This window comes from Falco naumanni, chromosome 10 (assembly GCF_017639655.2).
Source record: "Falco naumanni isolate bFalNau1 chromosome 10, bFalNau1.pat, whole genome shotgun sequence".
Lineage (NCBI taxonomy): Eukaryota > Metazoa > Chordata > Aves > Falconiformes > Falconidae > Falco > Falco naumanni.
In genome coordinates, this window is record NC_054063.1 from 10431741 (window position 1) to 10448148 (window position 16408).

A 16408-nucleotide genomic window follows, 5' to 3' on the forward strand; every position below is an offset into this window, starting at 1 on the left:
CCGTACAGCTGCAGAGATCCAAATCTACTGTTCATGAAAAGTGGAAAAGGCAGGGGTGTGCTTAACTAATCGCTTAGGGTAGGGGGTATTTTTAATTGACATCTTTGAGACATGAAGGTTCTAGAAACCCAAGCCAATTGCGTTACTACACTAGAACACTTATTAGTCACATTTGTTCTCCACTTCCATCAAACCACCCTTCTTTAGGAGAGGCTGCAGGTTTGGGGTTTTTTTTGGGCGATACTGGTGTTTTTAATTTAAAAAATCCAAACAGAAACTGTAATACCTTCAAGAGACTTCTAAGAAGTTTTTATACTACCGGAGTACAAAGTATCTCCAGCTCCCACCTGCCCCCACAAACCCCTGAATTTCAATTTTCACACTGAAGGAACATTTTCAGCTACAAGGACAGCACTGACGGAGGGCAGGGCACGTCACTCAGAAGTGCTTTACCTCATCTATACACCAAACTGTTATACTTCCAAAATACTGACAGACTTCCCCCCCCCAAAAAAAAAAACAAAAACCCCACCCTCTAGTTCTTCTCCAACAGTAAACAAGACTCCTATCCATTTTTCTCGTCAAGCTCTTTCTGAAAAAGTATTTCCTTCTCCCTCGTTGACTGACAATACCTTAATAATAAAAACTAGCTCCTCTCTTTAATTAGATTTGAACGTAACATGCAACAGAGACTTCTGTGAATCAAAATACAAAAGCAGAGCTACCAAAAGTAAGGCTGTTTTTATGAGACATTAAGGATGTTGAAAAGGCTTCGCTGCCAGCACTTACGTACAAAATACTTAAATCAGCACATTCACTGCTACCCCTACCCTAGCGTGGGTTGGTGGAAACAATGAAAATATACTTACTTTGTGAATACTCCTCTCCCATTTGTGGGGGATACTCTTCATCCCAGTCAACAACGTCGTCATCTGTCAGCACAACAATGTGGCACTCCCTCTCACCACTTTGGGCACTGGCTACCATTAATGGGAGAATCATTTCTTCTAGATAAAACTCAAATTGCTTGCGAGCACCATCATTTGACAATTCATGCATGAGAGCACCTGGAGCAAAGTTTTAAGCATAGGCACATTTGGAAGTTTGTTAAAAAAAATGAAGGCAGGAATAAGAAACAGCAGTTCTGTTTATTTTGTAGTATTTACTGCAGACACCCGTAAAGACACTTATCTATTGGTTTGTATAAGATCAGAACATTTTCAAATGTTTACCAGAAGTTCAAACTAATAGGACTGTCCTGCAGATATTGACATAACATTGGGCAGGCAGAGGAGTGACCTTGAGGAGATGTCCTTCATCTTTTACTACTACTAAACATTTGGTAATTGTGTATAAGGCTTCTCTCAGGCTTCCCAAAAGACATGTTTTCTAAGCCAGCTGCTGAAAGAGTACAGCACACAACCCACTTTTCATAAGCAGTAGCTTAACACCCAAAGCCTCTCAAAACCCTCACAGCATGAGCTGCTAAATCCTCCTGCTAAGGACAAAGTGCACCGAGAGCGTGACTCAGCAGGCAACACGCCGCGAGGGCACGGCGCTGCCGGTGACGGCACAGGTGCCCCACGCAGATCTCCCAGCTGGAACGCCACCGCTTGGCCCTGCGCCGGGCTCTGCACAAACACCACGAGACCAAAGGAAGCAGAGGCACAGGCCAGGTCACGTAAACACTGGCCATAACTCTGGCTGTGCTCAGGGAAGGAATGAGCTGAAGAGACACCACACGCTGGGAACCACGAGGCACCCTACACCACCAGCAAAGCTGCGCTGCTTTTGCTAGCAACACAGCTTAATTCTCTTCAGCAAGAAGTTAAACAAATCATCCTCCCTGTCCTCTGCAAATAAAGATGCCACTTGAAGTTACTGTATCTGTACTGCAAATGCATCAGTAGTACTTCACAGAGCTGGCCACAGAAGAAAAACATGACTATCAGACACCAAAGTATCAGAAACAATGTTTTCCAAAAAGTGTACATCCATCCTCTTTGAGACTTTATTCCGTAAAGAGATAAAAAGGGATGGATTTTGCTCACGTAGTGTCAGCCATGTTATTTACCTCAACAAAAGATACAATTTGGAATTACTCCCCCCTATATATTTGCTTAAGTTAGTCTTCATAATTCAAATCATTTTAATAAATTCTGCACTTACTAAGATCTCTGCATTTAATAGTACTATACTCAAAGGAGATACAGAGATAATCACACGCTTCTCTCAGTTCAGGAATAGATATCCCATCAGGGCAGCGTATCACTCCAGTCTTGTAGTAATCCTACAGTAACAGAGCAAACAAAAACCACAATGCACTTCAACATTAACCGACAGAAACATTTCAAAATTTCAGTTACGATTCTTTCTCCACAAGCAAGCCCCCCAAAATGTATAAAAGGAACAGATATTAAACGTTCATACATCTGAGGACAATAAAACTCACAATTTTCTGAGCTGCTTTCAGAGCAGAGCTCTGATTAAAATTGTTATTTAGGTGCCAGTTATTAATACTGATTATTGCAGTGTGTGCATACTGTATTTTATCTATACTTCACTCAGCTTTTGCTATTCCGATTCTGCTGACCAAGCAGTATGGCAGCTCTGCTTTGTGTAGCTCTGAAACATGTGAGGGGCCATTTTCTTCTCAGACTGAAGTTTGCTTTTCTCCTGTTAGCTGCATTAAGTTAACTTCAGTACTCTGTTTCATCTAATAAGCACAAGAGGGGTTGAATATATCTGAACTAGGGTGAACTAGATGCATAGAAGGTGGTCAAAAAATTTCTAGCAGGCAGTAGCTGCTCAGTTCATTTCATGCGTGCTTCCTCTCTCTCTTGCTGTCACATGTACATGTCTAGAAAACCTAGGCGTGTTTTCATATCAAGCATTTTTTCCCCCTCTAGAGAACAATATAGAAGAACGGTATTTATTCCATCCACACAGTCCAGATATGCAGGTAAGGCTAAATCAAGACGTTTCGCCTCTTAATACTCACAGTGCTTGTTCTAACAGTACTTGCCCCTGAAAACTCACCAAAATAGCACGAAACACAGTGGAACCAATTCCTTCAGCAACTTCATACTCTCCTTTGTCATTAGGGCGTGTAAAGTTATGTTCTCTGCCTGATCCAAACATCCTGCTCAAGAACAGAAGTAATTTGGTTAGAATCCCTTACTGTGACTACTTTTTTTTTTTTTTTTTTTTTTTGGTAAATCTGAAAACTGAGATGTCAAAAATTGTGCTGAAACAGTAGGGAAAAAACAACAAAAACACAACCCAGCCTATTCCGTCTCGTTCAGTTTGATTTATGTTTAGCAAGACTACTAGAAAATAGAAAGCAGGCCTGTGTAACTTGGGAAAGTCTAGTTTTATTTTTCCATCTTAACTTGCCAATATCCTTTGATCTAAACAGAAGTTAGACCAGGCCATTTCCTGCCAGTGCCAAAAGTGGGGGAAACCTGAAACAAGTCTGCTTGTGGGATACTTGTGGGGTAATGTGGCAGAACAGGTTTTGTTGTAGAATTCTCATTATTTAAAGACATTTAAGGTAGTTAAGGAAACTGAACTTGTGTTCAAGTACGTGCAACTTGCCTCAATTTCATTTAAAGGATTTAGTTAATTCAAACTTTAAAGTAACATTCTGATAGAAGATACCCATACTTAAGGGTAGCATGTACATTTCTTCCCTCACAGATGCAAGGAAAGTTAGACCAAGGAGAAAACTGCAAGTCCCAAACTGTATCTGACTTTTTAGAACACACCTCTGATACAGAATTACACCCTAACCTTCCAAAAATTATTACCAATCTGCTCTTCATTTTACTTACAAACATACCCCGATGGCAAAGCTCTGCTTTCATATGTACAACCCAGGGAAACAGAGCTGGCGTACCCTGGGCATTTATAATGGGGAAAGGAGTAACTTTTTTCACTTTATGATTTGACATGTGTTTTCTGACCACTCTTCAAGACAAGAAAGAACATTTAGGAAAGAGCTATAGGCTTAAGGCAAATAATACATTCTCATTACAGTTATTTTTGCCTCCCAGAACCCTAGCAAAGCTGTTCCTATTAGGCTGGGACATTCAAGCTAGGACACTACAGTGAAGTGTCCTGTGAACTGACTTTGGGGGAAAGCGGGTTTATAAATAACTTGTGTTTTAGAGCAGTATTTCCGTATCTTTATTAACCTACTTTTGAATTACCAGAAGATAAAATAAGCTTGTTCCTTGAACCAATCCCAAAGGGAGAATAACTCAGCAGCACACACGCGCACACAGAAGTGTGGCGCATTAGGCAGCACCGCTTCGGGGCTGGGCATGGAAAAGGGAACTCTCACCCCGTAACTTCATGCTGATACACTCCCAGTTTATTGGCCTGGATATTTACATGTATATATGTATGCACGTATTAGACATACACAAGTGTCTTACATCATTGATTTAATTCTGTTAATTATTTCCCTTTACAGTTTATATAAAGAAACATTTTTTGCTTTCTCTGTAACTCTTCCCTGACTTTTCACAAAACAGGGAACTGAGGTACTCTTTATCCCACACAGTGGTGACTTAAAGCAGAAATTGTTTGATCACGTTTATTAGCTGTACTTTGGCAAATAGCTTTTTACATATACCTATATATCTTAAATAAGATTATACCCTTATGGGCTGAGAAACAGCCACATTTTAACGAAAAAAGCCAAATCCAAAGTGACATGGACATAACCCTTCATCTCTTCCTTGCTGCAACTTTGTAAACAGTGCTCTCTACATGTGGACAAAACAAAACCAGCCAGTATTTGAGTAAAGCATGGAATGAATCTTTTCCCACCAAGTAAGCACGTTAATTACGTTGCTCATTACAGTTTCTGCAGAGAATAGTACATGCATTGACCATTTTGCATGTAGGTCTCTGCTGAGAGGATCTGATCCATTATACTATTTGACATGCCCCTGTCCAAAAAGCATTTCAGAAGATAAGTGCTGAGCTTCAGTGTTGTCAGGGTAGGTACATCAAGCAAAATAAATTCCTTCAAGGTTTTCCTCCTTACTGTTTTGAAAAGCTATCTATACTCACTAATTTCATGAAGCGATAGCTTTAAAAATCAAGAGATGGAATGCATCAGACTGAACACAGAAGCAATGTCCAGCAAGATAAAAGGAAATGAGTACATCATGAAATGTTAATTTACTTACAAACTCTTTCGCCTCTAGGAAATCTGCTGGCATCTCTGCCAGATATAGAGAAGAACTTATATCATTTTTTACTTAAACACCTTCACAAACTGATAATATTAAACATTAGCAGATCAGCTGTAACAATATGAGTTCAAGAGCTATTTAAACAATTATAATATCTACAAAGCATTTATGGCTCTCTTCTACAGCTAGTTATTAAGGCAACAACAACAACAAAAGATACCAACCTGCCCAACATTGTATTAGGTTGTGCCGTAAAGATAGAAGGATCTACAACGAATCGGGTGTTATCCACTATGAGTGTTACTCGTTCAGAAGTTCTTACATTCCGAGCTCCCTCTTTTCCATTTTCATATACAAACACCATTTCCCCACCAGCCTTGCAGCTCCCGTCTGAACTTGACTGGCTACTGTTCCTGCTGCTGTTGCCCATGCTAACAACAGAACCGTTAGGGGAAGTCTTCTGAGGACGAGGACTGCTTGGTCGAGATGAACTATGATCCTTCTCACGATCTTAAGTGAGGATGAGGTAGAAGGAGAAGAAACAGGAAATTAAGTTATAGATTTACATGAGCTCTATGCAGTTTATGTCTTTCCAGGCACAAAACATTGCAAATTGTTAAGCACAAACTCTTTCAATTAAATCTATACTAATTAAAGGAACCTTCAGAAATGACTGTCCATATATGAGATCCTTAGGTCTCTATCACTGTCAAAGCCACCTCACCTCCCCAAAGCCGTTACAAGAGAAATTCAGCTTTCTAGTACTGAAAAAGCAACTCAACATAACAGAAGCAATGCATCACAGTTGGTGTTCAGTGCTGTAGTTCAAAGAAACAAACCAAGTTGTCACTTAAGAGAGAAGTGTTCCCTGTATTTCTAAATACCTAAACCCTACCAAGTAAAGGGGAAGTGTTTAGTTAATTACCATCTTAGATGAATTAGACCGTTCTTGTGATTTGAACTAAGTAAGAGCTAAGTAGGAATACACACTGCAGACTGAAGAAAAAAGTTACGACCTATCAAAAAAAGGGGTACCTGCAGCCCAGGGCACACGTAAAGAATCCATATGTTGTATCATCAACAACTAATGCTTTTTATTATATTCTTTTAACAAAACAGTAATGAAGAATTTTAATCCTTGAAATGCTACAGATCTGCACACACCAGAATGATACTGTCTTGTTGGTGAAGTGACATTCCTGATGCATGGAGTGAGCTGAGATTCTGCTCTCTCATGGGATGAGTCACGAGATCTGTCACTTGATCTGCGTCTGTCCCTTGATCTCTCATGTCCACCACTTGCGCCATGGAGGCTCATTTTTGTGTAGTCTATTCCTTTAGCAATACGAGATGAGGTGCTGAAAACAGAAATAAGAGAAACATACAGCATTTCAAAGTTTCAGAAACACACACTCAAATTTTAAAGGCATCCACACTCCATGTACCTGCTTTGAAGATTAGTATTATCCCCCTCCACTTTGATTGTTGTACCCACATTTATGTTTACAAACACAAGTAATGATCTGGAACATTAAGTAGACAGCAAGAATTACCTGTTTGTTGCTGTGTGATCTACAGAGACACTGCATGAGCAGCTGAGCCTGCCTGTGAACCTGTATTCATAGAAATCCCTTCCAGACAGGTAAGTCAAACCCAACTGAGAATTCTATTTTGGGTCTTACTGTTAAATTAAACATTCTAGTCAAACCATGAAATTAAAAGTTAGGGGTCATTTTTTTTCTCCTGTGGAACCTGTTTTGGAAAACCCCTCTTGGAACATAGGCTTTTAATACTGACTTTTACTTTGTTTTGCAGCTTGCCCTTTAGAAAGGTGGTCAGCCTTAAACTAGTTGATACACCAAGCCACGGCATACTAGCCAAGAGTTTATTTCTGCACATTAATTCCTCTTAGGAGGAACAATAGTAAGCCACCACAACCCAGACAGCAAATATATATCTTGTCTTTAATATAGTCCATATATATTAAAGCACTGTCAGTAACAACTAGGACATCTAAAGTAACAAATCTTGATGTAACAGTTTAAGATTTTTTTTTTAGACTGTGATTAAGTTGGTATATTCCTTAATTTAAGATACTGATTACATTTCACAATTAATCATTTAATTGCAACAAAACCAGTCAGTTTCAAGTTCCAGTACTCTCAGAAACTACCTAAAAAATTAAATATCAACTTGCAACAGCTACTGCTGGATTTTACCAAAAAAATACTTATGCCTTTTATCTGTACTCTTTAAATAAGAAGTTTATATATCAGGACAGCAAGGACATACCTGTGTCCTTGCACCCCACTGGAATTCCTAAATCAGTTCCTTTGCTATTTGCCTTTCAAGTGTGGGCCTGACAACACTCCTTACTTATGGGTTTAAATGAAGAACTTTCCAAAAGCCTCAGGTACTGGATAACAGAGACAGAAGCCTGCACAACTACAAGGTCTGACAAAGAAGGGTCATAATTTCCCACAGGAGCATCAATGCCCCACTTAAAGCCTGCAGATCCCACAACTTTTACCAAGAGACCTTAAATACAACTGCTAGGAATACTGTAGGATTCAAGAACACAAAGAGGTAAAAATAACCACCTGGCTACAAAAAGCACAAAGAATTTTAAAAGCAAGAACTGTACAAGCAAGTTGAGCAGAACATCCTCTTTTTGAGTTGCTTAGAAGTAATGACAAAAAAAAAAACCAAAAATCAAGACTATTTGAAAAAGTGAATATCCAGCATGACGTATTTCAGCTTTCAGTGACCGGTAAGAGGAGCTTACATCGGAACAAAAAGGCTATGATAGAGCTTATGGAGTTTACATTGGCACGAGTGAGTATTAGCACAACGCACAGAATAAGAAATTTGCCTCTCAACTAATGAACACAAGCTTCTCCCCACCCCACCCGAGTGAGGGAAGGATCCTGTATCCAATAAAGCAGAAGTTTGGTGCAGCGAGATTCTACTGCAATACTGTTTCCTGCCAAGCTTAAAATATGCTGCAGTAAGACATGCATCTTTAGGATGTGAAGTCAGCCAGAGGTCTATTGAATAAGGTAAAAGAACTGCAAGCCCTGCTTATGGCTGGAAACGCTCAGTCCAAGAATAAAGATGATCCAACCTATTTTAATGAAAGGAAATAGAATTTTCCTCAGGACTTCCAAAGCAGTGCAATGCAAAATGTATTAAGATATATAGCATTTCAGCATGGCTGCCATGTCTCCTTACTTGTTTTACTTCTCTATTAGAGAACGGTAAATTCTGGAATTACGGAAGTGAAATGTACCTAAGTTTGCCACAGTGAGATCTACAAACCTCCCTTTCAAGAACATCAACAATTTCAGAAAACCTTTGCACCTTCTCTTCCATAGATAGATAGATAGATAGATAGATAGATGAATGCATACAATACTATATATATATATGCATGCATACAATACATAACCAGTTTAATAGCTACAAAATGTATCCACAAGTTACCAGAAATGCTGACTAAAGCCTAAAATTAAAACCTAACTTGAAACTCAAGTCTGACCCCTGTTTATACATGATGATATTCATTACTACTACAGCTTAACTTCCCAAGAAATGGTCAAACTTTTTTAAAAAAAAAAACAAAAAAACAAGAAAACAACCACCAAACCTCTGTATCTCATCTGTGCATTTATATTTGCACATCATGGCACAACCAGCTATCCCAGGAAGAGGGAGGTGGGGTGGGGGGCTCTGTGCATGTGGAGTACTCAAACACATACATAGCAGTCCTGTGACAAAATATCTCAGCAAATCCTAATAAAGCCCCATGTGATTAGGCCTTTGTTAAAGCAGTGCTTTGATCCCAGCCCTGATAATATTTCTAACCATGCTGTGAGAAACCAGAGTTTTGCAGGTGCCACGTTTTATGGTATCAAAATGTATGACTCACTATTTCTCAATAGCTAAAGCACTCTAGTTGCTTTAAATAAGGGAAACACACTAGAAAATGAAACTGAACCACTGTAAGGATATGCAGGCTTATCACGCATTTCGGCTGAGCAAATATGAATTACCCTTTAACAGAGAAGGCAATTAAAATGTGATTCTTAATCCAGAAAACCATCGAAAGCCACATTACCCTCTAACCAGTGATTCAGAGTTCACACTGAAGTAGGGCGAACCCTAGTTAATAATCTCTTTACAGGAGTTGAGAAAAACAGGTGCTACAGGAAATAACATTGACTCAGCGAGCATCATACTTCCTCCTTAGTCACGTCTGAATGAAGGACTAAACACACCAGGCACGACTGTTTCAGCTATACCTTCCTAGTACTGGAACTGGGCTACCTCTGCCTCGGTACGTATAGCCAGCAAGCCTGGGAAGAGAGGGGCAGTGTGCACAGAGTAACGTGCCTCCTGCTGCCAGCCCCGTCCATCCCTTCAGAGCACAGACACCAGCCACCAATTCAGCACACCACACTTCAAAAGAGGCGGAGGCCGCCAGCTGGAGGAGGACAAGATCCTTAAATATTAAATCGTTTCTGAAACAGATAGATTAGGAAATAATTTCAAAGAGCTGTTCCAATTGTAGCTGGCCACACCATTCATTTGCTTGCTTCTTTGCGGTATTTTCCTCCCTTTAACGTACAGATTAATGCTGTGAGACTGGCACATTATCTATGAGCCAGAAGATGCAAGATGGAAGCTAAAATTGCAAGATTTCAGAGAATTCAAACAGTTTGGCTTGAGACATCACCATCTGAATCATGAAACTTCACTCATCTTACTAACAGCTGTCTAAAATGTCAATCTTAAATCTCATCACAGTTGAGTCACAATATGCAAAAAAAAATATAAAACTTCATCTATTGGATATATACCAAAAAAAAATCTGAAGTTCCATTTGCTTGACAGTATGTGTACTCAGGTAAGAGCTACCACTGAAATACAACTTTGCTCTGCAATAAACAAGACAACTAAAGTGAGTTTAAATCTGAAGAAAGAGAAAATAAAGTAGAATATAGCACGTCAGAAGAGATGGTCACCGGCTTTACCCTGCAATATTTGACTAGGAAAACTGTCTCACTGAGCTACTCCACCAGTCTGAAAAAGGAGCTACATCTGTGGCTAGTACATATGAAAGAAGACCTGTGCCTTCGATTTCCTGTACAGAGGCTTTTAGAAGAAGCTGCAAGTGTTCAAAAGAATTAATACATCAAGAGTACCAAATAATTTCAATTTTTTTTCACTGAAGGACTTGTTAATATTGTTTTTTCTCCTCTAACAAAGCCACTGGGGACAGCAGGTTGTTGCTGCAGGGAAACAAAACCCCTTCGCTCTATGCCAGCAATGTGTAGACCTTTAAATCACAAACCTGTCCCCAGCGATGGGGGCAAGACAAACAACGTTCACTATGGAGTTCCACAGTTGTGTCGACACAGCTATCTACCTACACCAACAGAAAAGTGACTGATAAAAGCAGAGCTGCCCCATTTGCAAGAACAGGCAAACTATTCAGAAGTATTTGGTTCACAGAAGCATTATACAGACCAGATAAAACAGCACTACTTCTCACACAGCAGTGAACTGCAGGTAATTAAAAGTGCTAGGAAGCCATTCGTCTCATGCAGCACCTGGCTACCATACTGTATTAATCTGTAATTTCAGCCTACACCAGTCAGTGGTGTTCTGCACGGTGCATTATATCAAGTCGCCAAGAAAGTCATTATAGTTTCAGATCTCTATCTCCCTCTGAAAAGAAGTATTTGCAGTGTCAACTTTCAATTAATTTCCCAGCTGATGACCACCAGCTGCACGCTGTGCTGTAGAAGCCACAGGCAATGACTAAAGCACAACACCAGCCTATAAGCAAAATGTTCTCCTGTACACTTAATAACATACTGCATTTAATTTAAAACTGCAAGAGAGAAAAGAACCCCCAATATTTTAAATGCACAGCCTCATTTCCTCATTCACTAGAACTGGAAAAAGCCCCACACATGCAGCCCATCTAATACCAAAAAAGAAAGGTAAGAGAATCTTGCTTTACCAATTACTTCCCTACAGGTTAAAAAAAAAAACCAAACAAAAAACCAAACAAAAAAACAACCAAACCACAAAAACGCAACACCACAAAACCAGCTCTATGAATACGTATCTATTTAGACAATCTTCAAAAATTCAATACAGTTTTCCCTGGCTCCAAAGGAACGCTGGGACAGTAGCACTGCACCCATTCAAGAACTTTAAGCTGGTGACAGAATTTATTTTCCCCCTCAGTCAAGGATCAAGGAAGCTCTGCCTTTGTAAAGGGAAAAGGCATTTTCTTTAAAAGCAGCCACCTCACAAAGAAAACAAAGTAAGTTCAAGACTTTATTTAAGCAAACCTATTTAATGTGATATAAAGAAGGAAAAATGGTACCGTCAAAACCAGCACACTTGTCATACTGATATGCTTCCTATTTTTGCAGTAAGGGAAGAGCTGTTTTTAAAAAATGTAAATGCTCTTCAATTTAATGATGCTTTGGAGTCATCTGTGGAAGGAGATCTTCAGCTTGTCTTTATACATAACAACATATTGCTCTGAATACATTACTAATGATTAAAAGAAGTCATTAAACTGAGTTAATTCTACTGCCAAAACAATCAGCATGCATTCCAACACCCAAACTTCATGTGCATCCTACTAAATGCTGCCAACAAACATACTTAGTCTATAAAACTGCCTCTTGTCTACACAGAATTATGGTGTTAAACCAATAAACTTGTTACCCCCCCAAACCACCCTAAAACCTTATTTAAATGAAAGGGACACAGCAGTGTAATATTAACCAAGATTTCCCCCTTTTTTTCTCCCTTATTGTCTAAAGCTTACATTTTAATAAAAGTTAATATAAACTTAGATCCCATCCCTTCCTAGGACAATTCACAGAAGCAGCACTTGTAGAACAGGGATATACAGCTTTATGCATACGCTGTTATGGATACAGTGCTATAAGGCTTTAGAAGAAATCTGTCCTGCTCGTATTGCTAGAACTTACACAATGACAGTGCTTATGCCCCTCTTCCTCCCCCTGAAGTCTGTTCTTTGTCAGCAGACATTTCAATTGACCAGTGCACACAAAGGACAGCACTTTTCCTTTTCCTCATTCTTCTCCTGAATGAATAATGCCCACAGATTATTCCTGTTAACAGATACGCACCTTCCTCTTGCATCTATCAGGGAGGAAACACAAAAGCATGGAAATAATTTTGAGATCAGAGGACAAAGGAATTCTGTTCCTTCCAAGAAGGCAGCTTTGCAAGCCAGATCAGCATCCTTTGGCATTACTTGTCAAGTTCAGCATATTTGCTATTTCCATCATTCTTCAGTAGTTCACCGCACCAGCAGCGAGCCTTACTTTTTCCTCCATCATCTTCACCTCAAGCACAGGAGATCACAGCTATACAGTCCATTAAGTGTTCAAAGACGCAAACCCCTCTAGATATTAATTCAATTCCATTTCTCACAGTCACCGACTCAGCCATGCGTAGTGCAATCCTGACGTCTGACCTCGCAGCCTCCTGTGAGCTGAATCCATACTTGCCGTTTTCCCATCCCTACGCAGCCATTGGGCACCGCGACTGACAGGCAGGGAGGCGAGCGTGCCAGCGGCGAGCTGCTCCGTACCCTGCCAAGTACCATCTGCGAAGCTATTTCTAGTCCTGCCAGCTCGTCGGGTTTCAGCACACAAACCCCACATCTGAAAAAGGTTATTGCTAACTTTCTCTCGTCACAGCTCTCATCTGTGTTCACGATCACTTAAGATCGACAAATCCATGCAAGTTTCAGGGGACAGTTAATTCGTTCCTGTAAAGTCTGCCTGGATTGATATTTAAAGGGAATTCACCTTTCGCTGAGTTCATAAGCAGGTACAGCAACACCCTTTTGAGAACAAGGCAGCACAGCCTCCATTTCTTGTTGGGAAAGGGATGTTTGTAGTTAAGTCTAAGCCAGGAAAATCTAAGCTTTGTGACAATCTAAATATTAGATATATAGTTACAGGAATCAGTATGTTCACCAATCAGAAATCAGTTCACCAAGTCCTGCTGCAGCGCATCTTCACATCAATAAGTCAACCAAATGCTTGACAAGTCGAGCCCACCAAGCACAAAAAACAAGGAACCAGACTAATATACATGTCAGGATAAAATTTTCTAAGGGTTTTTTCTTTTGGGGGAAGATAAGAATTATGCTACAGCTTTTTCTTTGTTTTTTTTTTTTAATTATTCTTTTCAGAATGTCTGTAGGCTGTTTTAAGGAGCTGCAATGCACTGGAGGAATAGTTTAAAAGCAAGTCTTACAATAAATAAAAATCTAGATGTCATAAGCAGTAGAGTAGAAAATAAAATATGATGAAAGCTGAAGGAACAAGGGGAATTGTTGAGCAAAAGACTGCTGTTATAAAGAGGACATAACAAAAACAAGAGACTTGTGATTAGGAAGGCAGGAAAGCACTAGCATTCTTGACTAAGAGTCAGCTCTAGACACGGAAGGAAAATTTCTGCTCACACAGTTTCAGTTACCTGAGCCCATGAATTTTCTTCTGGGTTTAGGGTCTTGTAAGGGTTCACACAACCACCCTTCCCATGCCCCAGGGCAGAATAACCCCCAGTCTTGCAAGCCTTTCTTCTTCCCTTCGAAAAAAGTGATGGACGACGTGGTTGTAACAAGCTATACAGAATACACGCTGGAAAAACCTTCTTTCAGGCATTTTTTTTTGCCTCTAACAGCTCCACAGGAAGAAAAAGTACAAGTGCACCCAGTTTTTTTCAGCACTGGTTCCCTACACAAGGTCTTTTATCCACAGCAGAATTAGTATGTTTTGTTCGCCTTTACTCCTAATTTCAGGTAGAAAGAACATGCCATGGACAGATTAGCTCCCAATTCCCACAAAACTACCCCTCAGTCCAGGACACACATCCATGAAAACCTTGTAGATGCACAGCCCAGCAGTCACACTTAACTTGGGTTTCAACCCACTATGGAAGTTCTCAGAAAGAATTCTCTCTGCTTAACGTGGGGAGCGCTATAAGATCGTCCCTTATCTCAACACAACAACTCCATGAACACTTCCCTGCTCCAAAATTCTTAAATATTCAGATAATTTTGGTCTTCAGTGGGTCTGTCAACTGTAATACATTTCTTAGTAACTCCGTTCCATTTCAGGAAGAAAACAACAAAAAATTCCCGTGAGTGTGCAGTTACTAATGGGATTTTTCATACAGCAAGTAAGTTACCTTTAGGTAGGTATACATTCACACTGTATGACTTCTGTCAAGCTACCCAAATACACGACCCTCCATAGAGGAATATGGGCTGCCTTTATTTATGCGCCAATTCCTACTCCATTTTCAAAATGGGATGTTAGGTAAAAATCAAGGTTTAAAGAAACTCAGAAGCATGTTCTCCTTCTTGGAACTGTAAAGTACCTCTATCTACTAAAAACTAGCTTTAGACGTCCAAATTCAAAAAGACTGAGTGTAAACACTTACTGAACCTCTATCTAGACGTTATAGTTTCTACTCTCAGAGCAGAATGGAGCAGACAACAATGCAGAAGAGCTGTCCGTAAAAACTCAAGTTCTGAGCTTAACTGCTTCACCTTGGATGTGCTTTGTGTTTTAATAAAAAAAAAATCAGGGTCTCATCAAGTTTTACATGATGCCAAAGTCCACCACAAAAAACATATGACGATATCTGGAAAAGGTCATTTGTGTGCTGGAGAATTTCAAGAGGATTTAGTGTGTGCTTTTGCACAGAAAGTCACTAAACTTTCTTTCTCAGCAGTGTTCACAAGCTCCCAAAAACCCAACAAAAACAACTGGTTAAGATCACTCACTATACCTTAGATGCCTTACAGAAGATTGGTAGACTGATATTTTTGAAAGCCATTACTGAGTGCAGCCCATTTTTCTAGATTCCAAGATCATCTCTTCCCAGCCCATCTCAGTTTCTTCTGAGGGTTTTATATCCTGGTGCCAACAAAAGCTAAATGAAGAGGAGATCTTGATCTGCCAATACCAGTTTGCAATTAAAAGCGAGCATGTTTGCAGTTAAAGCAAATGATGCACATTCGTTCATTCATTTGCACCCATGGCAAAAGCAGGCCTAAATTATTTTCATGTCATACATGGCGAAGGCCCGGCCCATGCTCTAAAATGTTCAACTGCAGAAATCCAAATTTCATGAAGAAAAATAAAGCCCATCCTGCAGTAGAAAACAGATTATACATTCTGATATCAATCCAGAGATGAGAAAAGGACTCTTCTGGGGATGCTTCGTGTACTTACAAAATGCTGAGGCAAGTGGCAGTTCCATTCACAACTCATGAATGCATCCTCCCAGCATGCAAAAATAATATTAGGGAAAAAAAATCTCAGCATTCAGCATCTGCAACATAACTTGTCATCTCTGGAAAATTTTTCAAAGAAGTTGAAGCTTTTGAAAGACTCGAGAGGTTCAAGAATGAAGACAACAGAATCACACCACAGCCACATTTTGTTCATTAATGCAGTAGGGCAGGCAAGAGTTTTAACACTATCAACAGAATGAACAAACAAGGAATTATCAAATGGGCCTAAACCAGAAGCAAATTTAGAAAGTTAAATCCTGGACAATTGTTAAGAAAGAGGCAAATTTAAGCCACAGATTTTTCACAACTCCAGAGAAAGCACTTAGCACAACAGAATTAAGGTTTTCCAACAAGTATGAGAGCATTACAGAGAAGTTACATGTGGGAAGCTAGTAATCAGTTAAAAATAAAATAGAAAATACAGATCAGCAATATCTAATAATGAAAATATGAATTCAGAGACCATTGACTTGAACCTAAGCTACCATTTAGTCAACATATGGTTTCTGAAAGTTTTGTTCCATCTTGTTCAGGTACTTAAATAAAAAGAATCTCAAAGATTTTTTGTAATGGCTTGGACCAACAAGACTTTATCATTAATTAGTCAGCTTTAATACCATATAATTTCATCCCGTCAGGCTCTTTAAGTTTATACCAAGGATCACTTCCATCATATTTTTGATCCTTATTTTCTGAATGTCTCCAGAGTTTTCTGTTACATTGCCCATCTCAGAACAAGTAAGAAAAAGGAAGAGAAGAAAACAGTGCAAGTCGCCAGAGGCTTAAAAAATTGGAAACTTGCCAGACCAGAAAGAAAAAGATATCATGT

The 16408-nt window shown here is 39.5% G+C and overlaps 1 protein-coding gene across 5 annotated transcripts in view; it reads right to left on the reverse strand.

Annotated features, from left to right (window-relative positions):
• BTBD10 (BTB domain containing 10) overlaps positions 1–16408 on the reverse strand; it is a 29860-nt gene that overhangs the window by 2962 nt on the left and 10490 nt on the right. For 4 of the 5 annotated variants that reach the window (XM_040607872.1, XM_040607871.1, XM_040607870.1 and 1 more), the window contains 5 exons: positions 6372–6565; positions 5432–5717; positions 3040–3142; positions 2170–2290; positions 870–1067 (listed from right to left, as the gene is read on the reverse strand). In XM_040607872.1, coding sequence (XP_040463806.1) covers positions 870–1067; positions 2170–2290; positions 3040–3142; positions 5432–5717; positions 6372–6525 — 862 coding nt within the window. In that variant the 5' untranslated portion in view covers positions 6526–6565. Of the gene's footprint in view, positions 1–869; positions 1068–2169; positions 2291–3039; positions 3143–5431; positions 5718–6371; positions 6566–12388; positions 12781–16408 lie in introns of those variants that run through there. The other variant, XM_040607868.1, reaches the window with a different exon arrangement.